This window comes from Halichoerus grypus, chromosome 4 (genome assembly GCF_964656455.1).
Source record: "Halichoerus grypus chromosome 4, mHalGry1.hap1.1, whole genome shotgun sequence".
In the NCBI taxonomy this organism is placed as follows: domain Eukaryota; kingdom Metazoa; phylum Chordata; class Mammalia; order Carnivora; family Phocidae; genus Halichoerus; species Halichoerus grypus.
The window spans coordinates 109,561,988-109,582,059 of record NC_135715.1 but is presented as its reverse complement, the minus strand read 5'-3'; the positions used below and the strand labels follow the sequence as shown (position 1 = coordinate 109,582,059).

Sequence of the window (20,072 nt, the reverse complement as noted above, 5' to 3'; positions counted from 1 at the left end):
CCACTCATCTGGACCACTATGGTTGCCACCTTACAGGTAGGTCTCCCTGCTTCCATTTTGCAATCCATTCTCCACATGGCAGCCAGAGTGATCTTTTATACTCCTTCAATTTAGCACTCTTTATGGTTTGTAATTGTACTTAGAATACAATCCAAAGCTCTCGGTGAGGCCCACAAGAACCTGTGTGATCTGACAGCAGTCAGTCTAACGGCTATGACCTTAACTCCAAACCCCACCACCCCTAGTTCGTTAAGTTTAGCCATCCTGGCCTGCTTTCTGTTTTTCAAGTACATCAAGTTCTGTGGACCTCTGGGCTTTTACACTTGTTTTTTTTCTACCTTCATTCTCTTCTCTTAGCTTTTTACATGGATAGCACCTTATCAATCTGAATCAACATTTTACAGACGAGCAAAGTGAATTTCAAACAGTGTAAGTAACTTATTTGTGGTCCTAGCACTTTGTACATGATGAAGCTATGTTTTGCACTCATGTCTGAATTATTTCATGCTCTTCCCTTATACTAGGTAATGAAATAAAGATGGTCTATCCTAGGGCTCTGGGTCAGGTTATGACAATGAATCAGCAAATATCTATTTGTTGAAAAGACCAGAAAAAATAACTTATTTTAGAAGTTCCTTTTGTAGGTTCTCCTTCCTACCTCTAGTATATTCTCCAGCTTCTGTAGGAACACTTAGATTGGCTAAGGGGAAAATTTGAGATAGATGCATTTGGAAAATCTTGTCTTAGAGATTTGAAATTAAATACCTGCTTATGTAAGAAATGAGAATATGATGACACAACGAGAAACCCTTACAACTTACTTAGTTAGATGTCCAAACAGGATTTTCATGGTGTCACGATTTGGTGGAGGGAGGTTTTGCACAAGAGACTTTATAGTTTCAATTCTTGTGTTGTAGTCTTGCTTTTCTGGAAAAAAATAAATAAAAGTTAGAAAAGAAGGAGATTTCATAATTGCATGAGGGAATTTTCTTAGGAGAATTTTGGACAAAGACTTAGTAACTTAAAGTCCTAATCAGCAGCCAAAGAGAATAAGTATATTCAACATCATTATCATTAAGTTTCTTTATTTGGACTCTGATGTAAATTACAGTAATATGAAACAGCAACAGTGTGGCTTTGACATCATCTTGTTAAGATCAGGTACTGAATCAGTTTTATAAATGCTTTACTCTTTTATAAGATGTGGTAACATGAAGAATGACTTTCCAAAGATGTCCATACCCTAATCTCTGAAACCTGTGAATAGGGACTTTGCCGATGTGATTCAATTAGGAAGTCTGAGATGGGGTGATTATTCTGGATTATCTGAGTGGGGCCAGTATAATCACAAAGGTGGTTAAGAGAAAAGCAGGAGTATCAGAGTTAGAGAGAAAAGATGACTGTGGCGATGGAAACAGGAGGATAAATGGCTATGTGATGAAGGGCCATGGGTTCAGAAGTGAAGACAGCCTCTAATAACTGGAAGAGGCAAGGAAAGAGAGACCCCAGAAGGAGCACAGGGCTACCAACACCTCGATTTCCGCCAGTGAAGATGATTTCAGACTTCTGACGTCCAGGAATGTAAGATAAAAAATTCATGTTGTCTGAAGCCAATGAGTTTATGATAATTTGTTGTAGTAGCAAAAGTAACGGACAGATGAAGACACACAGTGTGATTCAATTACCAATATTCTATTGTTCACTTGATTTTGTGGAAGGGGAAGTAATCTTTTTTATTACTTCATGCTATCTTTTCTCCCTAACACATTTTGTTTTTGCTATAAAATAAAAAAGTGCAAAAAATAAAAATTGAAAAAGTAATACCTAGTCATATACATTTAAAAAAAATAAGAAGTTGTTTAAAACTACATACCACATAGATTGCTTTCCCTCATTTTGTTTCTTTTGTCCTTTATGGGCATGGATGGCATAATAAGAATTGATTTACTTAGCACCTAGAGAATTCTTCTCACCATAATTTTAACCAGAACTTAGAACTGTAATTATTTATTGAACTTAAACACTTCATACACATTGATTTAGGTACCTTTCCTTTCTATATTCTATCTCTGACCTCTAGCACAGAGCTCGTGGTGATCTTTAAGAGGTCACTGTTGGAAAAGACAATATATGTGGGTAATATGTAAGGTACACACCCACCCAATATTCATTCTCTTCTTCCTTAGCAAGACAATGCATTGTTGAGGGGATGGCAATGTACTTGGCTAAAAGAGGTCATTTCCCAGCCTCCTTGGTGGGCGGAGGGACCATGTGACCACATCTGGCCAATGAGCCTTTGGTCAAAGTGATAGATGGAACTTCTGGTGAGGCCATGTGCAGGGAGCTAATTTAGCTTTTTAGCCTCTTCACCTTTCTGTTCCCCAGAATATAGATGGAATGGTGTGCCATCCATCTGGATGTGGAGTGAATGCACAGCTGAAAGGAGCTTCTCTGAATCTGTGGGGCAGTCTGACCAGTCCTGTACTCTCTGTCTCTGAGTTTCTTTACTGTAAGAAAATCAGCCAGAGTGTACCGAAGCCTTTGAAGATGAGTCTCTGATACTAAAGCCTGATTCCTAATGCAATGTGCTCCCAAAAGCCCAATTCATTATCACCTGTTATTAGGTATATAAACTTTACATAGTGGGGCAAGAAAAAGTTAGTTCAGAAACCGGCAGTTTTTAAATACACTGTTGTAGAAGGAACTTTTAATAAGGAATTATAGGAAAATATCCTGCAAAAGATGGTATTTTGCTAAAGTGGAGTGGGGGGGCAGTCTTCCTAGTAGAACTCTGCCTTGGAAACTTTTCTTCTTCCTCCCAAAACCACAAAGGCCTATAAATAATGCCTCCCACAGTTAGAGCTTTCAAAATTGCAGTTATTCTTAGAAGAGTTCCAACATAATATGGATTGGACAACTGTAAATGAAAGAGACAAAGGGGGTGGAGAAAGAGAGAGAGAGAAATTTAAAAAAAAAAGAAAGAGAAAGAAAAAGGAAAGCCAGTTGCAATATCATAGCAAACAGCAGATAAAATCTTTCTGTCAAAAGGGCAGAAAGCCCCTTTGTAGCTTAATGATGGTAAGACAATGTGATGCTTCATAGGACCTGTTGGATACTATGGGATATAACAAACTCAGAAAAGTAAGTAAAACAACTCAATAAAGATGAGAGTGAAATTGGTATAGGATGTCCAGTGCAAAGCTCCTAGGGATACTCGGATACTTTGTATCTAGTCATCTGAAGCTAATACAACACACCACTTATTATATATAAGTATATAGATATATATACATATATATCTATGCAAATCCATATACAAATACATATTCACACGTTTATGTATTCACAAGGTGGATACATTCTGCATAGTTTGGCCTGATGCTAGTACTATAATTTACCTGAGGAGCTGGTAAACCCCTTGGTTCAAGCAATCAAGATGATGTTGGGAAAGGAGAGGAAACCTTCCTAATTTCACTGAAAGCTCTCGCCATAGTAATGGTCAGATCAATGTCAGAGCTTCCAAAAAAGGGATCAGTTGACACTGGGGATTACAGAGGTAGTAGCCATAAATTAAGTTTGAGAAACAGTAAGTGGAGAGTGGTCTAAATGGCTACATCCAGCAAACCTCAGTTTTAGGGAACATATGACTCTGGTTTAAGAAACGTTGGAGGTTGCTTAACTGGAAATATTTGAATTCACAAGGTCACTGCCATGGTGCTTGAGCAGGAATTAAAACTTTAATAAGTCCTGTTTAACCATTAGGTAAAAGAACTATGAACTTCTCTAGACAGAGTCCCTTTGCTCTCTTCTGCGTTGCATTGCACTTAGGACATTCTAATTATACAACATTCTGCATGGTATTTCTATGGCTTGAATGCCTGACAAATTCTCCCACTTAGCTGGGAGTTTTCCTATAAAGCGAGACAGCTTTTATCCTGGCATATAGCGGGTTAAGTGAATGAAGAAAGAATTAGAGAACAAATGAAAGACATGAACATGGATTGGAATACACAGACCTTGGTTTGAATTCTGTAACAGCTTTTTATTAGCTGTGTGGTCTTGGACAAGATTCTCACTTTCTTTGAATAATATCTCAAAGGCCAGTTTTATGGATTAAACAAGATAGTATGTAATGTACCTAGCACAATGACCAGTAAAAAGTAAGTACTCTATAAATATTCACCCCTTTTTCACCCTCACCTTTTTTGAGGCCCATGCTGGGTCTGGTTCACCTTTTATTCTGAGCAATGAGCATTCTGTCTGGTTGCAGTGACCATTCCAAATGTCGTTGCCAAAACTGGAACTGAGCTGGTGCCCATGGGTGACAATCCAATTGTTATGGTAGCCTGATATTTCACAATACACTAGATACTTTGTGATCACCAGAGACTGCTGATGTGATTGGTAAGCAGTTCAGTTACATTTAAGAATCCTTATAAAAGTATATGGTGGTTCCCATATCTGCTTATAAGGAATATTCTACATGAAGGCTCTTTTATAAGAATATTTTTTCCTCTCTTTCTCTAGTTTCACACATACTTGAGAAATTGCACAGTTGAATAGTGGTACATACAAGTTTGTGGCTAAGTTATATTTCAGTACCGAAGGGGGAACTGAACAATGGTTCAGAGAAAGCTGAAAGATTATTAAGGAAGAGAAATTTACTTTCCTTACAACATAATCAGAAAAATATCTTGTTCTGAATAATCCTGAAAAGGTTATAGGAGAGCAATGGTTACCCATTCAAATCAATACCACACCCCTTCTTCCATAGCCTGTAAAATCAGGAAATAACACAAACACTTCTAAGTGGAGGAACATCAAAAATACAATTGGATACATTAAAATCGAAATGACACCTTTTCAGATCTGGTTTATTGATGTGTCATATAAGGAATTGGAATCCTCATACATAATACAGGACTGGTTAATGAGCTAAGATTCATATACAGCTTACTAAAGATGTGTCAACTGTCTTCAATTGATTCAGTGAGCATCTGAAAGACAGCATTTTCTATTAATATTTCTCAGTCAGCATATGGTTTCTCATTATTGTGAAGTATTGAGAGTTTTGAGAAGACACTGAGATATCTCTGACTTTCTTACATTATGACCTAAGGGAGGGGGAGAACTTTTTCTACACGGAGAAGTAGAGAATCTCTTAGGTAAATTGTGAGACTTACACAAAATCTTTCCAGTAATAAGAAACTCCACAATTCTTCTCCCTTTCTCTCACTTTTGCTTCTAACCTCATTCCTTTATGACCTATTTTTGTATCTACCCTATGCTTTTCAATACCTTTGTTTTAGTTCTCTACCCATATCCCAATCTCCTTACCAGTCTCTAAGCTGTGCAGCTCTAACTGCATACAGAATCTTTCCGTAGTGCTTCGTTTTGGCCACCATTGGGTGGCAAAGAACGTCTATGTAAAAATACACATAATGGACATGTATATTATTTAAATAGTAAATGATCATCCTAATGCCTATCCCACGCCTACTTGGCCCCGTATTCTCAAACTACACCAAACTCTGTGTAAATGAGCTTCTTCAAAAACAACTCCAGGCTACTTAGGGAAGCAACAGCTCTTATATGATGTGAAATAGCCTTTAATGTTATGATAAGGATATGGCTTTATAGTTTTGCCTTGATTCATGGTTTTGAGGACACATTTTTTAAAAATACAGTTTACGATAGTTACATTTACATTTGTCTGCATGAAATGTTGCTACTAAAACAAGGACATTTACAACCAAATGCCTTTTCTGCAAAGAGATAAGATAAAGTTACATAACGATGGAAAGAGTTCTGTGCAGTGCAGTGCACTCTGGACCTGGTGACCCCTGGACACTTTTCTGGCTTTATCACCCATGCATTTATTATTCTTAACTTATTTATAGCCACATGTTAAGTCATCTTCCAAAATTAATTCTTCTTTGTTATGTAGGTTCACCCAGAGGAAGAGAAGACCAAATTCTTGCAACAGCCAATATATTGGTAGTACTATTCATTCTATTTATCTGTAATTCTTAAAGGACAACTGCACCCCTTTGTTTTAAAAAGGTCAGCATAAGGACGCCTGGGTGGCCCAGTTGGTTAAAAAGGTCAGCAATATCACAGCTGTTCTGCTTCTGAACGTTATTCTGGGATGTATAATGCATCCTGTATGAAAAAATGGTAGTCACTTATACTTTAGGGCCATATTTGGAAGAAAGCAATTGAGTTTCTATTCGATTTATACTTTTTTGTATCATGACCATTTCAGAATTTAGGTAGAGACTGCCCTGGCTTATAGGAGGAATGAATATCTTCAGATAACACTTTATTTGTTATTGTACCCTACAACTGAATATGAGTCTTTGAGGATATGCCTTCAATTGTAAAACTTGAGTTAGATGTTGAGGAATCATCCAAGTCATGACAATTACCTGATACATTTCTTTAAATAACTTACATTTACTTTAGGGAGAAACAACTGGGGGCAAATTCAGGATTCATAAATAAATGCAAATAGACATATACTTCAAACTCATGTTATAAAATAAGAGAAGTCATATATCATGAAGGAGTCTGAAAGAACTAGGTGAGAATTCTTATTCTGCTCTATGATTTGGGCAACATATGATATGTTGCTTGAACTCCTGATGCTTCCCATGCCTTAAAAACCCTGAAAGCTCATACCTCATAAGACTGTTTGTAGAATTAAACATTTCAGAGCACATCAATGCACAGATAGTGAGTGTTCATTAAATGTAAGTCCTCTTGTCATTAAAATCTTTCTTTTGAATCATCCTCTCTATCAACCCTGGCACATGATTACTCATAGTTCAAGGCTGTTTCCAAAATCATATGAAGCCATAAATTTAAATCTTCAGTACCCTTCCCTATAAACAGGAACAGCCCACAATCTGTGATAGCTTTGTAAATACATAGAGTACAGTCCATTATCAAAGAGTGTTTGGTCATAATTCATAAGTAGGTATAGTGTATCATAAATAGAGGTGTCCCTGTATCATAAACTAGGAATAACCACGGCCTTCAGGTTAACCTGTGGTTGGCAATTCACAATTTTTCAAGATTCCACCCCACCACATTCCTCATTCCCCTCTAAATCAGAAAAGCCTTATTTTATATTTAATTAAAAGAAAGGCATATTCTCAATGCCTGCAGATTCCTGGTAAACTTGACTTTAGGTGTTGATAATCTACGTCAAAACAGTTCAAAATGAGAACAGAGGTATGTAGCTTTCAGGGCAGGAAAGATAGGGTAGGAACTGAATCTACTTGACTCAGATAAGACCTCTTTCTTTCTCTAGCGTGAATCCCCCGAGCATTAGAATGAATCACCTCACTGGCACACTCGTATTCTCAGTTTCTCCTTCTAGGAGATGTTAATATTTTGTCTGATTTTTGAATAAAGAAGGCTTTTACGAAGAATTGTAAAGATGAAATAACTCTCCATAGCTAATAAATGTCAGTAATGAAAATACTATGGCCAATTGATTGCCATAAGTCCATGGGTTCCCTAACTGGGGAGGAAAGCTTCAGCATAATGGCTAGCGTCATTTCCGGAGGCCATTTCTGATCCTTGCACAAGAGGAGGCAGGCCATTCAGAGCATGCTGTTAGGAACAAGCCTAATCTTGTTAAGTGCAACCTCGATTTCTTTCCACCTCTACTCCTACTCTCTGGCAATGAACAATTAGAAAATTAAAGAAATTAATTATAAAATTAAAAGAAAAAAACTAGTTCTGAAATAATTTTTTAGAGTTTTGAACACATACATGTATACATGGTTGAAGACAAAATATTACCTAAGAGCTATGTGCAACCTGAGGCAGATACAACGTTGATCCCTGTCTTCTGTCATTTGACAATCCAAGGGGCCAGATACAACACAAAATATGTCAGTAGAGATATTTAAATTTAAGTCATATCATAATACAGGTATCAGTGAAGTTTATATGTTTCTTCCGACTGAAGGGATCCTCTAAGTTGATTGTTAAACTCAAAATGCTTCTGACGTGTTAGCTCATTAAACCAAAAAGATTCACAATAACTGAGAAATGTACTTAATACTAAATCAGCAACTGTAAAATTTTATTTAATCATTTTCTGAAGGCCTTAGAATTATTATTCTTAACTTCTTTATATATTCTTAACATTCCCCCAATACTTTCAGGAAAGTAATAAAATAAAAACCCCTTTTTCTTTTTCATGTGACTGTATCCATGTTAGTCTAGGGACTTCAAAGGCACTGACCTCACATTGAGGGAGGAATATTTTGGAAAAAGTATTCAAGTTTCAATAGTAACTTTTTTTTTTAAAGATTTTATTTATTTATTTGACAAGAGAGAGCGAGAGAGGGAACACAAGCAGGGGGAGTGGGAGAGGGGGAAGCAGGCTTCCTGCTGGGCAGACAGCCCCATGTGGGGCTCGATCCCAGGACCCTGGGATCATGACTTGAGCCGAAGGCAGACACTTAATGACTGAACCACCCAGGTGCCCTGAATAGTAACTTTTTAAAAAGGGCCTGATTGCTTTGGTGCAACCAGTTTCGGGATGAAGCATTTCCTAAAATTCACCAACCCAATAATGTCTCTTAAACCCCTCTTCCTCAATTTTAGCATTGCCCCTCTTTGTCTGAATTGAAGACTAAAGCAATGGCTGACACCCCAGTAGTAATCTTTACGGGAAAAGCATGATTGTATTGTCCTCCCTGGAATTTTTTGTTTCCAAAGTAATTCTGGAGGTGTCATGGTGGCCAAGTGTATTTCTGTAACTTACAAATGATACTAATTCATCCTCAGGTGTTAGTCTGTGCTGAGAAAATAAAGCTCACTAGTTTATTTCTTTGAAATTCAGTTCTCCTGTGAGCATTTTCTTTAAACTATACTTATTCAAGCATATCTGCCTTTACAAGCTTTAAAAAAAACCAGGAATTACCTTTTTGAGTCATTTGACATCTTTCTAATCATAAACCAGTAATCCTTTTCAAGTATTCAAGTAGCTATTTATATGAAGCATTATCTTTGTATATTTTCATGAGGGTAGAAATCCTACAAATACTTTTCTAGATTTGAAGTTTTTAATATGTGTCTACCTCCTTCCATTGGTAGATAAATTAAATTTATAGGGGATTTTAAAAATCTCACTTAAAAACAACTAGGATCTGTCACACAGTTAAGTAACATATGAACTAAGAAATACTTTCCCCTGTCTTTTAGGTTAAAATATATGTATGTGTATATATATATATATATATATATATATATATATATATATATATATATTTAAAAGCATATCCATAACTATTCATTTTGAGCAGAAGACCTCTGAAGAGGAGATAGTGGTTAGTATGGTGAACTGTTTTTTCCAGCCAGCCCATTTGACATGACCACACAGTGACACTGAGAACAGGGGAGAGTTAATAGCACAAGCATGAAAATCCTTTAAGAAATGGGGAATAAAATAATTTTATGATTCAGCTTTTTTTTTTTTTTAATTGTGAGACTATTGTAGAAGAAGAAAACAGGCAACATGTGGTAACTTTAGTCAGCATTTCTGAACTGGGAATGATAAACACCTCTGCTTGGCTCTGGCATTTATCAGGACTGAGATATTATTACCACATAGAGTCACAGCATGGTTACTGTTATCATCGGAAAAAAGAGCCAGCTAATCTTAATGGTTTGTAAAGCTGTTACCTGCACTGGTCTGACATTTATCATGATCATTTTACCACATGGGTCCTACATAGCAAAGGTCTTTTATCTGGAAGGGACATCACTATGAATTATTATTTGCAGCTAGGTAGAAAATTGTATGTTGTAGATACCTTTTCTCATTATAAATCACATAGTCACATTTCACCATTTCCCCCAGAAAGCTGCTGAGCCCAGGTTTTTTTTTTGCCACAGCTTGCTTTGCTCTCCATCTCTCTCTCTCTCTCTTTATAGTTTCTTGAAAATATTAGCCATTTTTTCATTAATATCCTTAATATAATTTTTGAAGAACTATATATATGGTAGGTGAACATATGGACATACTTTCATTATAGTTAGGAGACTGCTCCACATTCTGTAAAGGGACTGCACAGTACTTTTAGAAATTGAAGTTGATAAACTGTCTACTTTTGTTGTTGTTTTTGTTGTTGTTTTAAATGCTTATTCTCTTTTCTGTCTTGGTGGCCAGATTTTGCTCTGTTCCTGACCTTGTCAATAGAATATTTACCAGTAGATCTGACAAAATTTCTGGTGCTTGATTTGAAATACTCAAAACACTTATGGCATTTCTTGCTTGAAATCCTTAGCTTGGAAATGTGGTCTCATGGGGAGTAAAATATACTTTTATTTTGTTGCATGGTGAGTTTTTTCAGACTTTGTTTTAGTAAGTTACAATGGAGTAGAAGTTTTCTCCAACAAATTTGTGTAAAAAGGATTTTAGGTTCTATCCTTGTCTGTGTCTTAATGATACACGTTAATATATTTTACAGAAGAAATAAGGATATTAAAAGGTGCAATGTTTTAGAACCATGGGACCAAGTCAGTAAAGTGAAATGCATTAATTTGACAATGGAAAATTACAGCGAAAAGCCCAAGTTGTTTACCATGGGGAAGAAATGAGCAAATCCTCTCTTTTAAAAAGATTGAGACAACTAATCTTCTGAAAGAGATATTTATATATTTTCTTCTTTCTCAAGTGTTCCATTAGGAATAAACAAGCCAGAAATTCTGCACTTTTATAATGAAGAGGGAGAAGAATTCCTTGCCATTTTTGCATTTAGGAAGAAATGTGCAAGAAGAATGTGACAATTTAAGCAAATCAAGATTGTTTCAAATGGATCACAAACGGGACTTTGTGGGATATTTTATACCAGCATGTGAAGCAAACAGTAAATTTGAAAGAAGGATTTTCTCAATGGTCTAGTTCTGATGTGTTTCCCATTTCTTTGTGTGTTTAAAAGAGGTTTGGATGTGGTGTTTTAATATTGCTTAGACTCTTTTGCAAATGAGTTCTGGAGAAATATTCGCACATGAAGGAAAGCCGATGTGTTGTAATGCTGACAGCAGCTGGGGGGATATGAATGAAGAAACCAGATTCCCAAGGCTGGATTTAGCAAAAATAAACACCTATCATTCCATTAAAAAAATTACCATTTTACATGTTTATGGGTATCAATAGCAGACCACTGTCCCTTTGATACAAAAAAATTTTTTTTTTTCTCAACTAACTCTGCTTGTGAAGAGATGGGATAAAAGCTTTAAGCTGATGTACAGGATTTTGCAGGGATGTGCATTAGTTTGCCGCCCTGGTTACATTTGGTCACACATTAGTTTTTGTATTATTACACATTTCTCCCAAAGGAAACAGTTTCAGTTTCAGGGACCTGTGAGACATGCTTGCATAAATTTGGGTGCGGCTTGTGGGAGGGGGTGGTTGGAGAAGGTCATTAGAGAGATTAACCTGTACTTTTACTTCTCAAAATGAGTTGCACGCACTTTGGTTTAGTCATCTAAAATGTCATTGTAAAGGGGTGGTCCAATATTCCAACACACCACCTTACCAATCAGATAAAAGGCTACACTGATTTCAAACAAACAACAGACCAGCTTTTTATTCTTCTATTTCAGAATGACTCTTTTGTTCTAGTTTAACATTTTCCTGTCATTATTGCCCCCAAAATACTGTAACCTGGGAGCGTTTACAATAATTAGCCAGGGGTTTTGCCGCTTGGATTTTTCTCCTTTTCTGGGGAACTGGGTGAATCGTTGAGTGCTAATGAAAGTCGGAGACTTCTAGCAGTGGTTCGAGCCAGGCACAGTGCGGGCAGACGCTTTAAGCTTCCCACTGTGCTGCAGAGCAAGCCTCCCCGCTGTTATGTTTACCATAGTTTTAATGTCTGTGAAAAAAATTCCTGATGCAACCGAACTCTGTTATGCCCTCTTGTTTATCTAACCCCACTCCCCCACCCCCAATTTGGCAGATTCCTGTTGCCCCTGCCTGTTACAGAAAGCTCCTTCTCAACTTTGTGTGGCCAACTTACCACTTCAGTTCTTGCCATGAGAGCCCAGCTGCTTTGCAGCCATGTCTGGAGGACCATACAGGATCTATCTAGAAGTTTCCGGAGGATTACACACACCTTACTCTACTTATGCCACCTGATAACGGACACCCCCCTTTCTGCTGTATTTGAATTTCATCGGAGGTGATGTTAAAGCACCAAAATTAATCATTGGTTTTGACAAAACTAGCTTAAAAATGTAAACGTACTTGATGAAATGCACTGTGTCTTTAAAGAAATCTATTGAAAGACCTCAAACAGTCACTGCAAACTAAACAATGTGCTCTAAGATGAAAACAACCAATCTGTGATTTGACTTGATTTATTCTTTGTCCTTTTCTTAAAAATGGTTATCTCGAAGAAAATGACCATTCCATTATATTGTAAATTGATGAATTCACCAAGTGTGATGTACAGTGAAGTTTTTAATGAATATTCATACAACTCTTTCAATCCATTAACAGGACTTAAGACAATGAGGATGCAACTCATTCCCATTTAGATAGTAAAGGGAAAGTGGAATTAATAGCATAAACAGCACTCGGAAAGTTTAACTTTAATGTATCAAACTCCAGGTGCCAGAGTTTGAGGAAAATCACCAATAATAGCCATTTTTTACATATTTGATGGGACTGATTATGCAATGTGCAACTCTAAATGGCTTATAGCACATTGTAGCATGGTTCCATCCCATTGGCTACAGTAGGGTGCAGGCAGATGGATGACAGTGACAGGGAGAGAAGTGCTTTTGCTTAGCCGTGCGTTAAGATGCCATCCAGAAGCTCTGTGCACTGCAGACACTTCATTAGGATGCCAGGATAATGGTAAACTACCACTCAGAGTGACACCCCATTTCCTGCTTACTGAGCGCTCCAACCTCGGCAGATGTCAACAATCTCACAGTGCTACAGAGCAGACCTAACTTTCCAGCCACTTTGACTCCAATTTTTTCCTCCTAACAGTGCCATACATTATGTGCAATATGTAACGGCAAACACCTCACCAAAAACAAAATCTGCCCAGTTCTTTATGACTGGAGTGCTTAATTTTTCTTTTCTTTTAAAAGACGAGGTACCGTGAGTTGGGTAAGAGGATACGTCCACTCGCTAATCTAACCTCAAAATTTCTTGCTATGATTTCCATTTGCTAATCAGTTCAAAGTGTTAATTGTGTGGTGAACTCTGATTAATACTAGTTAAACTCTGATCACAGGGGATACGACTGTTTCTTTTAATTAATGTCCATTCCAAAGGTAAAAGAATGTGGAATTCCTTTGTTAAAGATTTTAGACTCCGTTTTCGTGTGGTTCTTAGTTGTCTGCCAAGAAAAGGCTGACTTGAGCATCTGGATGATATTTCCTCTGCAAATGTATAACTGGAGGCCATTCGCACACCACCTTACCAGCAATTCAAGCCAATAGAAACTTCTTTTTTCTATGGTGTAAAGTCCAAAACTCTTTTTATAAAGAACCAAGGTGTAATTTAGATAATAGAAAAAAAATTCCCCAAATGGAAAAATAAGACTTTGAAATCTGTCACTATGATAAATGATTGATTTACATTTTGTGATTCTAAGCATCTTTTTAGAAGTTCAAAGGGCCTTGCAAATGGCAGGACTAAAAATAAATATCCTCCTCTCAGACCTGTTACCATTTCCAGGTAAAGACGCAAATGTAAAGAAGAAGTTATAGGCAGAGGTCACACTCCAAGGGAGAATTTGAATGCAAACTTTCAATGTGATGTCCTCTAAAAAGAGGTGATGCAAATCTTGACTCTTGGTTTTTAAAGTGGGATCTGCTTGGCAACACCTAACCACCTCTTGAAACCTGTCACTGTGTTTGATACAAAGAAAATAGACTAGAATTCTTGAAATAAACAGGAACTGATGATCGACATGGTGTCAAAGAATTAAGAATAATTTCCTTCAAGACAGATTAAATTTAATTGGAAAATGCCAGTGCTGGGACCATCCGTGCTATGGGGCTATTGAATCAGAGAGCTTGACTTTCTGGAAACAGATAGAAATATCCTTATCTTTCTTCAACTGTCCAATTTCAAAATCAGTTTCAAGGTCTACGCCAACCTAAAACACTGGGTAGCCCTCTTTCTTCTTCTTCTTCTTCTCTCTCTCTCTTTTTTTTTTTTTTTTTAGTAGACTCCATGCCCAGCATGGAGCCCCATGCAGGGCCTGAACTCATGATCTTGAGATCAAGACCTGAGCTGAGATCAGAGCTGGACACTCAAACACCTGAGCCACCCACGAGTCTCCCCCGGCCCCCCCGCCAGCAGCACTCTCTTTTCTACAAAGCTAATGCCTTTGAGTAGTGTGATTTTCCCTCTTTCCTTTCTCACCAGTGCTCTCCCCACTCTAATTATAGATTAGGACTTCTTTTTGCCCTGTAATAATTTGGAGATAGCAGTTTTCATAAGAGAACTGAGAGCTTGAGGGTGGAAGGCAGAAAGGATGCTCTAATAATGGCACACATCACGATAGAAACTGCCGTCCCAGATGTAAAATATAGGAGGGATGGAGGCTGGCAAAAAAATCTGTTAGAAATTAATTCTTGGAATTCTAATGTTTTATTTCTGTATTTCATCTCTCAGAGTGTAGTGGGTTAAGGAATATAGTGGGGGAAAATTCAATATCAGGATGGTAGGGCCATAAGATACTAAATATGCTAGGTAAGATTTAATATAAGAGCTATGATTATCAGTTTGTCATCTGAGTATAGCTCCAAGACAAGGATTTGACTCAAACTGAAGCAGAGGGTAAAAGGCAATATGCACAAGTGTTGGTTATATTTTGACCTTTTGAGATGAGTAAACACAACAAAGTTTGCAACAATGCATGACCTTTAAAAACACCCATTTTGGATAAGGGAACAATGCTCAGAAGTGCAGAACTTTCACAATGTCCATGAGACAAATAAGAAACCATTTAACATCTTCAGTAGAATTTGAAACATCAAAGATTCTAATGAAAAGAGGCAGCAAGCCATAAGGAGAGAATAGGGTAAGATGGAAAGATACTAGGATAAGATGGTAAGGAGATAGTGAGGAAAGACAGTGAGAAAACTAAAAATGCTAAAGAATTTTTTTAAATTGCAGAAAAATTAGGTCAGTGATACAGATAACAAAATAGAGAAGCTTCCCCAGTATGTGGAAACATAAAAAATGATAGGAAAAAAGACTTGTTGGAAGTCAGAGAATTGAGAGATTATCTATGATTTATAAGAACACTTGAGGGAGAAACCAGAACATTTGAAAAATATACAGTAATCAAGGACAAAATTTAAACAAAATTCTGTGAATAAAAAAACTACCTCAGTCTTTAAAATGATGGCTAGATTCTAAGAAAACATTACTGAGTATAGACACTATCTTGATGGATTTTGGCAAAACTTTGAAGTGATAAAGATCAAGTATAATCCTACAAATATTCGAACAAAAAAAAGACAAAATAAGTAAACATCCAGGCTTTCCCAAGACTTATTTCCCTAAATTCTAAAGTAAAACAAAGCAGTATCTACTGTTTATAGGGGGAAAATTGTGGTCCCAAACTGTGTGCACACTCATATTATATTTTGCATGCTAAAACAACAGAAAGACATTCTCATCCATGCAGAGATTTATAATAGCACTGCTTTCTTGAAAAGTTTACTGGAAGGCTTATGTAAGCCTACCGAGTGATGAATCAAAATTTGTAACTCAAAAATAGAGACATTATAAGCAAAACTAAGTATCTATTTGGTTTGGACCCAAAACTCAGAAGGCACCATTTGATGATTTCTCTTTGGCTTCTATTTCATTCTCAGACCAAGAGTGGTCCTCTCTTCACAGTTCAGGTGAAAGCTCTGGGGACATACGATGATCATTTAAAATAGTGACTGGTGCTATTCAGTTCTGGCATTTGCTAGCAAACACCATTATTGGAACATTGCACTGAAGAGTTACTAAACAAGACTTCTCTTCCCCTCTTAAAAATGAAAGCTTTAGAGAACAGCAGAATGTTTACTCCCATTGCTAAGATTCTTTGGTAAACATGCTTTGTATCTATAATAATTGTGTTGAAAAAACGGAGTCTGGGGACAGTTAAAGTGATAAAGACTGGAAAAAAATCAGGCAATAATAGGAATTGTATATGAATTTTCCTATGTTACATATGTTTTAAGAATTAAATAGGTTAGGGAAAAAAAATGCCAAGCAAACAGGTCGAAAGGAAATACACCAAAATATGGTGATGAAATTTAGAGTGATTTTAATTGTCTTCTTTTTACTTTTCTGTTCAAGTTAGCCTCAATAAATATATATTATTGTTATAATCTGTTAGACAATTTAAAATACATTTGTACAATTGCTTAGATACCGTATAATTATATATCTGTACTGCAGTTAATTAAAAAGACTAGTAGAAAACATACCAAAACACTAACCGTAAGTTCTCTTTGAATAACAGGAGTATGGATGATTTCCTTCCATTTTTAAAATGCGTTTTCCAAATTTTCTATAATGAGTATATGCTATCTTGATAATAAAAATAATTCTCTGTGTTTGGTACAGATGATAACCTTTAGTTGTTCTATGGCATGGGAAAATATGCTATTTTCACAGATGAAACCATTTCTAGGAAAATAATGTACTAGACTTTCTTCTAGGTATTTCTGTTGCAGTTAATCTTTTTCTTCATGAATATGCTCCAGAATCAAGAAAGCAAAGTCGGAGTGTGACACTTCCTTCTCATGGCTGAAAATACTGGGTGTAGGGTGCTTGCAGGGAGAGGACGAAGATAGAAAGTACCACGGTTCACAGTACTCTGCATTTGCAACCTGAAGAAAGATGGCTGATCCTGCAGGGCCTTGTATGTAAATATATTTTAGTTCCATATTCCAACTTCTGATTCTTCCTCAATCTAATCATTTCTTAGAGTATTATATTGCTTGTTGAACTGAACCTCTGAAGAGTGGAAAATAAAACCTATAAACATAGCGCTGGTTCAAGGATGAGATTTCCTGGTAATATTTCTAAGTGAAAAAATAAGCTGATATTCATCTCATGCTGAAGCACACATTTAATTCCCATGCCCTACCCCTTTAAGTCACACAATTTCTCTTCTCTTTTGGAAACTGTATTCATTAAAGCTTTCTCTACTTGTAAAGTCAAAGAATGAGGTAGTATCCAGCTGATTTATATCCTTAAACTTTACTTTTGCCCCAATTTTTCTGTACATATTAGATTCCCAGTTAATATCTGTTGTTTGAATTATCCAGGTAATTGACTCAGTTCTTCAGTTCACCTTACGTCCATAGTGAGAAATTATTCTTTCTAGTCAGCATCAGTAGTTAGGGCAGAATTCTTATAAGCAGAAACCCAAGGAACCAAAAGTTAACTATTCTGAATGTGGCAGTTGCTGGACAAACAAAAATTAAATTTTTTGGTTAAAATTTTATTCAAAATTGGTGTTAGATTTGTAAGGACCACCAACTTGGAACGGTAGGAAGCCAGTGCATCTGTAATATTTAAGAGGGCCCCCTTATGGTTAATCTTAGAAATGTCTTCTGATTCCTTTCTGCCTTCCAGATGACTAGACATATTTACGCATGCGTAATAGGCCATGTGACTTAAAGTGAATTTGGACGGGTACAAAGGCAGCCCCCCTATTGGATTACTATCATTTTAAAGTAAAATATTTTCAAAAGCAGTCATTTAGTTTTAAGGGATATAAAAGGCCATCTCCCATAAATAGCTAGAAGTGTAAGAATATGGAGAATGTTTTAAACAAAATTCGGCGAAAAAGTAAATTTACACACGTTGCAATGGGATTCCTTGAAGAGGTTGGAAGTGATTGCTAGAGCAGGAGACTAGTGTTTTGCAAAGGCCGTTCCGGTTCTTTCTAAACCCAATTTTTGGCTGAATTTTAAAAAAGAAGAAAGTTATTTTCTCTTATAATCAAGCAGTGGCCCTTTTCACTGGTAGACATATTCCCGGACTTTAGAAATAAAAAATAAAATAATAATAAAGGATGCAAATGATATTCTTTTCTAGCTAATGTAATTTTTTTTTTTTAAAGTAAACATCAGCTCCTCAAGGGAGATTTCGATTTGAAGACTGTTTATTATATCATTTGAATAGGACTAGACCTGGCCTTTTGACTTTGAACCACTACCAAATTTCAGGCTGTGAGGAAATTGTTCTACATTTCCTGACAAATTGAGTTAAGCAGACATTAAGTGGGCTTTAAGAAAACAAATGGCCATCTTTATCACAGGTGGACACTGATGGCTTAATGGGGCCTGGGCTGATTGTATCACTTCTAATGGCTTGACGGGAAGCATTAGGGTTTTTGCATAAAGAACTGGCATTGCGAACCCTGCTAACACAGACCTGTCAAGCGCTCTGTATCCCTTTGTGCGCGGAAGCAGATGTTTGTATGTATACTATGAACTGGCATTAGAGCAAGCGACAGATGCCTGTATGAATGCCAGGTTTGTGAATTTTTACAGCAGGAGCATGTTCTGAGGAAGTGCAGCCCTGCCCTCTATCATAGGTAATTCCCAGTGGAACTTGCTAAATCCCAGCTATGTTTTCATTATTTGGCTTTCCTAGCAACTGGATGAATGTGTCTATCCTGAAAATGCAAGATGAGAGCCCTACCAAGTTCTTACAGATTTGCAAATAGCTTGTCTGTGTTTTGAACTTGGACTTTTCCAGGCAGCGCTTTGCACTGTAATCGCAACCAACTTACTCAAAGGAGCGGGTGGTATTCTAGCTCTCTAATTAAAACTTACTTCAGTGTTTATCTGTCAGTCCTCCCCCATGGTCTCCCTACATTCCCACCCCCACCCCCCAGGAAACGCGAATTCCGTTTGTAGGTTTTTCTTTACTGCAACATACAGAACTTATACTCTAGTTGTCTGTCAACAATAGAAACAGGTAGCTTGCAGTCCATTAAACAAACACAGTGCCCCCCTCACTTTTATTTGACATTTTATTTGGCTGTGACAAATGAGCAGCAGTTGGATTATAACATAATTTGTCTTGTCTTTATTACCAGCACAAAGGACACCATTCATTAATTATTCTGCCGTTGCAGCTTAACACTGACTGGAAAGGTCCCTCTTCGGACAGATGGCGGGGACGATGTTATTTATATCAATCAGCCAAAATCCTCAACAAGGATTACTGTTCCTGAGACTACAATGATTTATTTCTTTTTACCTCACCCTCCCTCAACCCCTTCTGCTTTCAGAGATTTCTCTATAAAAACGAAATTTGATGGGAATCTTAAAGCAAAGCCATATTTAACCTGTTAGCTTGCAAAACAACATGCATGCTACATCAGTTTAACTGCATGACATTAGCTGCATATTTTTTAAACTGCTCGGGATTTTTGATCTTCCATTCTAGAGCAAAAGATTAACCGAAGGTCTCAGGGTAGCAAGTTCAGCAGAAGTTTGCCTCTTCTGTGACATTGTATTGCTGTGGCCCATGGGACACGCCCCCCCCCCCCCCACCAAAGGATATCGTGCTGTCAAGATTTTTTTTGCCTCTGCTGAGATGAGATGATCCATCTTATTTCAGAGTCCAGAAGACTTTCTGCAAGATCAGCTAGATGTTTGGACAAAATAAAAATAACAACTGAAACCAAAAAAGCAGAAACACCCTTACCTCCTGTCTAAACTGGAGTTAAGTTAAAAGAGTGAAGATCTGTGATTTCTCCTGGATCTGCAACTCTATGCAGAACCATGAGGTGGTTATTGGGGTGGCAGTGGTGGGTGTTTTACCTTGCTTGTTTTGTGTTGTTAACAATTCTGTCCAATACATGCTGATCAAGCACTAATAAAAGACTAGACTGAACCCAGATGTGACATTCTTCTACACATTTTTTGATAGTGCTTCTGAGATGTGGCCATTTTTCCAATTAAAATCTTTAGGAGAAGAGGATGTGCAAAAAAATACAGATTATTGGGGCTAAGGCACTGAAAGTTTTTTTTTAAGTTTTCTGTTTGAATAT

The 20,072-nt window shown here is 37.0% G+C and overlaps 1 protein-coding gene across 2 annotated transcripts in view; it reads right to left on the bottom strand.

The window, feature by feature from the left end:
* The window catches only part of ARHGAP15 (Rho GTPase activating protein 15), a 599,115-nt gene that overhangs the window by 58,817 nt on the left and 520,226 nt on the right, over positions 1-20,072 (bottom strand). For both annotated transcript variants that reach the window (XM_036090857.1, XM_036090859.2), the window contains exon 13: positions 822-927. In XM_036090857.1, the coding sequence (XP_035946750.1) occupies positions 822-927 (106 nt within the window). The remainder of the gene's footprint in view (positions 1-821; positions 928-20,072) is intronic.